The sequence below is a fragment of the Neodiprion pinetum genome, chromosome 1, assembly GCF_021155775.2.
Source record: "Neodiprion pinetum isolate iyNeoPine1 chromosome 1, iyNeoPine1.2, whole genome shotgun sequence".
Lineage (NCBI taxonomy): Eukaryota > Metazoa > Arthropoda > Insecta > Hymenoptera > Diprionidae > Neodiprion > Neodiprion pinetum.
In genome coordinates, this window is record NC_060232.1 from 38,256,417 (window position 1) to 38,266,227 (window position 9,811).

At 40.2% G+C, this 9,811-nt stretch overlaps 1 protein-coding gene across 1 annotated transcript; it reads right to left on the minus strand.

Annotated features, from left to right (window-relative positions):
• Positions 1-244: 244 nt before the first annotated feature.
• On the minus strand, positions 245-8,609 carry LOC124220823 (enhancer of split mbeta protein). Its single transcript, XM_046630139.2, has 4 exons — positions 8,094-8,609; positions 7,510-7,599; positions 2,808-3,080; positions 245-2,420 (listed from the first exon to the last, which is right to left on the minus strand). The coding sequence occupies exons 1-4, from the start codon at positions 8,145-8,147 to the stop codon at positions 1,959-1,961; spliced, it is 879 nt and encodes a 292-aa protein (XP_046486095.1). The 5' UTR covers positions 8,148-8,609; the 3' UTR covers positions 245-1,958.
• Positions 8,610-9,811: the final 1,202 nt, after the last annotated feature.

Below are 9,811 nucleotides of genomic sequence, written 5' to 3' on the forward strand. Positions count from 1 at the left end.
GTATTGGGACTGCGCTTGGTCGATTCCTTTCGCAAAATTACGTCGGAATAGTGCCACAAAGAATTTATTCCAGCACTCTTCAAAATCGCGAAAATTCTTTGCCAAAAAAAACACAAAGGGATTTTGTGCATGTCCTTCCAATAATACATGTTTGCATAGGAGTCTGTCACAACCGTTCCCCCTCTGTAGATTGCAACTAACAGAAAATTGTTACAAAAAGAATAAATATATTTATTTCATGGATAATGTTACAAACTTCATGACAAATGCAACCAACATAATAATGAGATTAAATTCATTCGCGACTGTGTGTCACAAAAAAAGGAACGAATAGAAAGGCTTTTTATGTGGATCCCGACGATAATTAATGATCTGCGGCCTTCTCCATGCTTAAAAATTTAATTGCTTCGAGTGAACGTCTTCAATTTTCGATTACAGCAATAATACCTTGAGTGGATCAGAGACGAAATCTTGCGAGAACTGATACGAATGAGACGTATTACAATTATAGTATATAAATAAAGTTTGTTCAATTCGTAAGTTCAGCATTCATAACTATATAATAGATTTCTCCTTATAAATATTAACAGCAATAATCTACGAATAAAATTAACTAATCATTCACATTAGTTTGACGTAATACTATATATATATGTCTATGTATGTATATACATATATACTGTATTTGTAGATCTACAAAGTAACAGAATAATAGTGATAACCTGGGATACATTCGTATGAATTCTACAAACTACTACGTTAAAGCCACGTACCAAAATCATCAACATTATCGTATATGTGTGTTATATAGTGAATAAAGTTTCGTTTCCGCTTTGTACAAAAATAGATGTAGCAGTATTGAAATCATTGCAGATTTGAAAGATCACTTATTTATCGTGTACAGCCTCATCGATATTCACCTATACCTGCAGATGATTTCCTTCGGTTAATTCAAAAACGAGAATAGCTGCATCTATTCCATGCGGTTAGAGTCAAGGCTATTTGTAGTATAATCATTACCGTATCGATGTTAAAATTAACAATTAATAATCGTAAGGTGTCATATAATATTAATATAAATACATTACGCTTTAGAATAAAATAAACAATCACAGATTATTTTGTTTCTAATATAACTCGTGAGGTATTCTACCCTGAATTTGATTTTTGAATCTAAATCGGATACGAGTAGTTCCTATAGCGATCAATTAACCTGTTGGAATGTAGAAATGGGCCTTGCCGGTTAATTATGTTTTATATTGCAACTCTCAACTTGAACAAATATGACATCAAGACGACAATAAGACAATTTTTGCGGAATTATTGCATACTTTTCATGAATCATAAGCTATAGGAGAACAACTCAGGGGAATAGGATTAAGCGACAACTTAAACTAACATACAATATTCGTACAAGTCATAAGAAAAAATCTTACTGTATCGCTAAATTAATTTAAAAAGAACTAACATGAAGCAACTATGTATCACATTGTCATCGCAGATGAATATATAATTATTTCGAATCACGAAATGAACCCGTTAAATAATCTATGTATATATATTAAATGAACGAGTAGGCTTATGATAAAAAAAAAATGTACGGAAAAATAATGCGTTCTGCATATTGAAGCGATGACACGATTGCGAAAATTGATCGAATAGTCGACGAAAAGGGTGCTGTAGATTTTTTAACAAAATCAAGAACGGGAATACTATATTGATTACTATTTGAAAAACAATATAAATCGAAACAAATGTATGTGCAATTGAAATAATAGGTTTCTGCTTTTTTGATTGTAATTCTTAATCATTATTTCAAATATAGAATTTAATAAATTTATTCGAATGTAAGCATGGGAAACAAAAATTCAAAATCTGCTACCGTCAACGCGATTGCAGTCGGTTAAGTAGAGCTTCACCTACCATCGCCCGAAGCATGAAGATCGATGTTGGCCTGACTACCAGGGTCTCCACATCGGATCACCATCGTCAACATTCTCGACGTCGATCTCTTCGTCGTCATCGGCAACTGGTTGAGCGTTAGGATCGGATCTGGCCTGACGATCGACCGTCGGTAACCGATTATCGGGGGAGAGATCGATGGAGCATCCAGCCCGAGGGATCGAGATCTGTGTTTCTTTACCGATGAGGCTCGGCGGCGCCAATTCCTTACCGACTTCACAAGGAGGAGTGTGCGGCCGTTCGGTAACGTTAACCTTGTCACCACGGTAAGGATGCAGCGTTACCCGTGGAGACGAATTCTGTCTCGGGGGTGGTGAACCCCTGGTGCTACTGCCGGCAGGGCTTACCGACCTCACCAAAAGCTTCGCCGTTTTGTCCAAGCTCCCTAAGGTTGGCGAAACTAGCGATGATCTTGACGTCATCGGAGACGAAGGAGGGGAATTCGCTCTTTGCGGGACCTGCGCGAAAAGGAAACGATCGATCAATAGCGTGAAAATTGCTAAAGATCACGAATTTCTGACACAGGGGAAGTGCGATAAAGAAACTTGATTAGACGTTTCATTGGTCTAGACGAATTTCAGTGACTTTCGTGAGTCAGAATTTGATATTGTAAAGGGAAATGAATGAAAATATAAATTTTCGAAGGAGTACCAATAAGAACTTCCCTTTCATGGCATTTTACGAGACGGTAGTTAAATATTAGCGATTTTTGCATTTGATGGAATAACCGAGGTTTCGCTTCATCAGTCAATAAAATTAGACAAAATTCTAATACCGGCTTTCTCACGGATTCTGAGAAAATTGAAGTGATCAAAGTGACAAAAGTAACAACGTAAATATTTGACCTGGATCTCTATTTGCCTGGTGGCTTGAAGACCCGAAGCAAGATGTCGAGCAAGCCGATCAGCAGCTTCTCCAGGAAGAGCGGTGAGAAATCTACAAGCCTCAGCAGCGCAGTGTCCAAAGCCTGATCGCCACCGGCTCTCCGACGAATCTTCACCTGGGACAGCGACTGTCGACAATCCGGAGGGTCGCGAGGCCTGAAGACGTTGAAGGTGCCGTACAGTCAGCTCTAAAATGTCGGCCTTTTCGAGCTTGCTGATGTTCTCTCCTTCTGTCTGTAAAAACGAAGCAAATGTGAACTATTTTTCGTTCAATTACTTCACGATTTTACATCATAGATGACTTAGGGATCAGAGAAGAGAGTGAGATCTAGATCTCGGTTCCATAAATCGTTTGCAGCAGTCGCGTTTTATTGGGAGCTTGTTAATCTACTTATTCAATTAAAGGCAAACTGGGATTATTTTCTCCACTTTTTTGCAGACTCCAGTTACCGGACACCAATCGCACTTGCTTCACGGTGTTGCGTGAAGTGAAGCATAAAGTCGATTTCAACACAAGCCGCGAACTACGATCGTTCCGACGATACAAGGAATGTTTGTGATCTCTGGCCCCGGTACCGGAAATCCAAGATCAAAATCTCGTGCTCGTGGTTTACACTCGCTGGAGATAATGACGATACTGAAATGCTCTACAAATTTGAACCTGATCGCCTGACTAGTTCCTGAGATATCGTCCGCGGTGTGCGTAGGTCTAAAGAACCATCTCGATCAACGCCTACGCGGAGAATAGGATTAGTTACACTACACGGAGTGCTATCATCAAGTCACCACGTTGTATGAGGACCATATAACAAGTTTTTGGAGTATATCGCCCTCATTGCTGTACAATAAAATAAACTCAATAAAACTGCGATTATCAGGGTTCTCGTAAGTTTCATCAACCTGGGCCAGATAAAAAAACCTGTCGAGTTTTTTGGCGCCCTGCAATTTCTTTCGAATCTCGTAAGAAAATCAATTATAGGTTGATGAAAGGATACCAATTTATCATCAATGTATCGTATAAATTTACACATAAATAATACCGACTCCGAAGATCAAGTTGTCTCGTGAGTTTTCAGCAACCGACGGAGAAGAGATTTTATAGAGAGGAAACTCGATGCGGTATTTTGGCACAACCTCTAGCGAGTCGCGTCCAAGCTACACGATAGAAATTTCAATGAAAAAAGCTTATCCCGAAGAGAGATAAGCCCAGATAAATGTTCGCGAAGCTTACAACAGTTTTGGGACAAATCGTCGGTACGAAAATCTACTCAATGACAGAAGCGCGGAATTCTCTCTACCACAAACAAACTCCGTGCGTGAGAATGGCCAACTTATAATAAGAAATCGATTAATTACGTCGCGACTCGTTGGATGGCGCCATAAAAAGAGAGCTGAACCTAGACTGGCGTCTCGTTGGTAGATCTCTCAAAGCACGTTGAAGTTGTCTGCAACACGAAAGGCGGCAAGTTACGCCGTTCGGGTTGGCGTTGCGCGTTCTTGTATTCAAATTCCGGCAATGAAATTGAATCGCTCCACGGTCTGGTGGCGCGAGGTCGGTTCACACGGAATCTTCGACGGCTAGAAACGCGTACCGAAGCAACCGGGCAACGTTGCAGGGCCGATACAGGAGGAGGTCGGAAGCGCGTCGAAGCGAGGATCGTGCGCGACCGAATCCTCGGCTCCGTGGCGCCTTTTTTAACCCGCTCCAAGGCCCGGAGACGATGCTGCTAATACCGTTTTTATTACTTGTGTGGGTTTTCGAGGTTTTGTCAGACTTGTTCGCTCACCGGGGATTGTTTGCTTTGTCTCGAGCGCGGCGAATTCGGGTTAAAAGTCGACATCACCTCCGATGGCATCGTGCCGGGTACGTTGGAGTATCCTGGACGTTTGCTACACCCGCAGCATCCGGCAGATATCGACTCTGAACTCGTTTCAATTAACAGAAATCTGGTTTTAACTGACCACGTTCTATATTCTTAATTTTTTTATTGCTATTTATAATATTACTTGTCAAAGGTTGCTTCGTATTCGTCAAGTTTTAGTCGTCTTTAGATTATTTTATCTATGACTCTTTTTCTTGAATCTGACAAGATCTTTTTTTACCACGCTTACGAACAAAAGCAAAAATCAAAAAAGTTACCATTTTTCAAATATGTAATTTAATCTTATTTTTCCAATAAACCTGCGACTCTAATAAAAAAAAAAATCAATTTTGCTTTTACCTACACGAATTGCATTAGAGTAAAATAAAGAGGAAATTTTCCGAAAGTTCATAACTCAAAAACAAATTGAGATAAATATTTTCACAAAGTTACGAATTTTCTATTTTCGACAGGTAGAATGAAATTAAAAAAAATAAGCAAAACAAAGATTCGACCGCAACATCTTATCGTATATTATCAAAAATATTTTCAGTTTTTTTATTCTTTCTCTCTACACTTGCGCATATATATATATATTCTTCACAACTAAGACATCTCTTTAAAATTGTATTCAAATTATCGATTTTACTTTTATATAAGATTTGCCGTTTCGAAGATTGAATTTCACGCAACTCTGTTTGCTGCGAAATATTTTTTTACCGCGAACATCCAACCGAATTAAATAAATTTCCGAGTTCAAATCCTTCGCGTTTTCCAAGTGACGAAGGGTGCAATTTTCACTGATCACGGCTCGTTACGTAAATTGTTATTTACGTACCAACTGTAATATTACACATGGATAGGTAGAATATGTATATCGACGATGAATAAATATCTCAGATTTGCGGAATTTGCTTCCTGGCGGTCAGCCTGCGTTAAATTATACAACCATTACTGCCACGCTGTTGAAAGGATCCGCAAAGAGCACATCAAGAGGCGATCGTCGAAGCACGAAATATCACGATTTACTCCGCTGTTATACTTAATTCGAAACAAAACGCGACCCGCGTTTCTCGGCTGCAGCGATGCGTTTCCTGCAGCGCACATCGGACGAATATGATTTTTATTTTATTTTTTTTCAAAAATGGCTCCAGTTCCCGCATCGAAGCTGCATAACGTATATAGATATATGTATTTCACGTTACGACACCGCATCAACGTCGTCGAACGCGTATAATTAAATTTTGTATACAAGAGAGTTTCTGAGAAGAAAATTACCTCGGTCAAAATTCAATGGGACATTAAACACACCCGTCTTTCTAATTTATGAATCCTTAAACTCCGGCTTTACCACAATTTATGCCGCTCTCATCCTCAGCGCTTTGCGTTACGCTGCGCTTAAACGCTCCTGAGCTTTCGGTATTATATAATATACTTCACACACGAAAAAGTACTGAAATAATTCGTTAAGTTCGCGAATGGTAACCAAAAATTATTCACTTATCTCGATCACGTCACCGATTAGAAGTGAAAGAAAGAGAAACTTATTACCGTCGATAGAAATTTCGACGATATTCCATGTTTCGGAAGTCTCGCAGTTTTTCTCCAGCCCCCCCCCCCCCCCCATTTCTTCTTCATTCACGTCGAAATTCTGCAGACGTTTCAACAACTGGAACTTGTAGTGAGAAATTGAATCGTATTCTACGCACATAATAAATTATATACCATAGCGAAGATGTTTTCAATAAATACCGCGATGCGAAAATTTCTCGCTCGCGGCAGTCAGGGGCTCGTTTTCTAATTTCTAACTACCGTAGGTGCAGTCTTATGAGATGTTCGCTCCGATATTATCGAAGAACGGTCCGTCCGTCGGGTTCCCGCATCCCTTTGGCGCCGTCGGTTTACGACGACCCGTTGAAGAGAGTATAATGGAAGGAAAGATTTTTAAACACGCGCCAAAGCCGTTGATACGTACATACATATAATATAAACGGGTTTTACTCTCCGCCAATCTTGCGGATCCTTTATGTATGCAAAGTCGATAAAAATTCTGTGCGAAACGGCGCGTCCGATCAAAACCCTCGGCCCAATAAACTTTATTATACGCGCAATTTATACTCTCAGACACCTGTTAAAGCCCCGCTGAGGCCTTGATATTGCAATGAAATTGCCCCGTCGCACCTTGGAACGACGATCCGAATTCACAATAAGACGAGATAAATTTCGGACAAATTTAAAGCCGTTCAAACTTCGGTTCGAAAAGTCACGCGAAGATCGGCAAAACCGTTATATCGTTATCGAATTATCGAGTCAAGGGTTGAACACTGATTTACGTCCGAAAAGAGACTCGATCGACTCGTTTCCTTATTTCAAAGCACCCAGGAAACTCGATGCTGATTCATTGAGCAGCAAATATTATAGCTATTTTGGATTAGGTTTTAAATTATATCCACGTACAGGTATACAATATTTTTATAACATGTCAGGAAATAGAACTGTTTTCAAATTATTTTTACTTATGATTGTGAAATTGAATCGGTGATTCGGATGAAGAAGTTTGGTGATTTACTTTGAATGTCGAAATGCGGAGGTTCGACAAACGAGTTTTATTCAAAATGTGATTCCGTTTTTCCACAGTTTAGAAGGTTGAAATTCATATCAAGAACCATTCCACAATAATTTACTGATTTTGAGAAATATCCTAAGCATTATTCCACCTCAATGTTAAAATTTGATTTGCCCACTCTTCGCCAATCTCCATAAATGCACAATCAAATCTATAGAACGTCGATGATGCTTACCTCCAAAGCGTCGACCATGAGATCCTTGAGTTCGTCAAGGCACCGGTTGATACGAGCACGTCGTTTCCGTTCCAGAAGAGGTTTGGTTATCTAACGAATCACAGTAGGAGAATTAGGATATACCCTTAATTGTCACTTCTCTCTCCAACTCTCCGAGGCGGCTTGGAGTTTCATTGAATCAAGTTGTCAGATTGAAATTAATCTCAACCGCAGCGTATCAACGCACGCGTGTAGGTATCTTTATTATATCCGTGCTTTTTGAGCCAACACCTTTTCGTACAAGGATAAATCGACGTTGAACCAATAGAAAATAATCAAAAATATCTTCCAAATGCAAACAGTTTCCACAGACAAATCATGGACGCACGAATTTGAAACTAAATTTTTTTATCACATTATTACCGATACCGAATGGGTGATATCTTCGACTTTAAGAATAATCGGTTGCCGATTTACTCCGATTTTCCAAATTGAAACAGCGTTGTGACAAAATAATTTCAGATTGCGAAAAATCAGAACGTCATAACATCGTGACAGAAAAAAATCTAAACACCGGTATGTAAATATACTGTCCAAGTTCTTACCTTTTTGTATTGATAAGTCCTGGAAACCGGATGCGGATAATCGTACGACATCATTGCAGAATGACGTCTAATTCTCTGAGTTGCGTTCGGATAATGAGGCAATTAAAACACGGATGGGAACTGGGATTGAAGAACGACGTTCGGAAAAATTTCAGAAAATTCACACACTAAAAGACGAAAAAATTTCGCGGCCGCAACGAGATCGGCAAAGCAAAGGTCAGCCCAAACCGTTCCGAACCGTTGAGCGCATTCCGTAAACCGAGTGCAATGACAGCTGTAGCAAAAGCTGAGCGATCCCAGTTGGAAAAATCGTCGCACATACACGTGACGTTCGCTACTCGAGGTCTGCCGACGGACTGGATGGCAGTGCGACGGCAGCGGCGGCCATGCCGATAGACAGACCTTCAGCCACTTCAAAGGCCGGAGAGCTTTACCACCACCGCCACCGACGCTCTCAACAACGATCATCATCGTCACACCGTGCAGTTGGCGTTTCGGATACACCGACACAGATGCACCGATCTTCCTGGCTCTCCGCTGCACTTTTAACCCTGCACTCTAATCTTTCACCCCGTGTGCATGTGCACGCCGAATTGTACACTTGGGGACAATGAATCTAAACAGTTATGTTGGCAGCCCTGAGAAACCTACAGCGCCATATTCGGCCGAGCGCGAAACTAAGTCAATCTCAATAACCGTAACGTAACCCATGACCGTCGAATCTAACCTTAAAATATCGCAGGGATAATGACTTGTTGGATTGAGACGTATTCTGAGGTTAGATTCGACGGTCATGGGTTACGTTACGCTTATTGAAATTGAGTTTGTTTCGCGCACGGCCGACTGTGGCGCTGTAGGTTTTTCTGTGGTGTCAACGTAACTGTCTGGTGTAAAGAATTAGCCGTCTCAGATTCATTGTCTCCAAGTGTACATATAACACATACGTCGTTTGTTTCGTCGTCGACGCGGCACTTGACGAATCGTTATCGCCGGTTTAGGTACGCACTTGTTGGTTCACACCGACTAAATTGACTCAAATTTCTACCTCGTATATCGGCTTCGAGAGAGGCATGAGACAGAGGATAAGAATTGGTCGATCTCGTTGTATTTTATAAGAATATGAATAAAGATGTTTTCTGTTAGATCGGTTTGGCAGTTCTTATCGCCAAATTATTCCACTCACATTTCACCGTACCAATTTTCAATTTACAATAATATGGTCAATTAATACAAGCCTGTAATATGAATTTATCGAGCATTTCTTAGCGCTTGGTTGATAATTGTTTTACTAAATTCCCGATCATATGTGTAGGAAAAATGTCGGAGAATTGAGACAGGAATAATTGATATTTGTTCTATCCCGCACAGTATCAAATAAACAATTCATTTTGCCCGATAAAATCTGCCTCCTTTAATTAGCGTTTAAAATTACGACTAGGTATTAAAAAGATCAGAGGGTGCGAAAGGAGAAGAGAAAAATTTAGGGCAACCTGGCAGTTCCTTGAGGAATTTTCAATTCCCGTAAACTCGAGCCCCTTTTATTTACGCGCTCGTTTTCTTAATATTTATCTTGGGCTGGGAGGATCGAGTGTGCACGGTGTTTTGGGAATTCGTGGGTATATAATAAACCATCCGAGCCTGGAGAGAGTAAAAAATATCAAGAGAGACGAAGAAGCGCCTGGTCCATTCCTGTCGACTTTTCCACGTCTGGATATCTT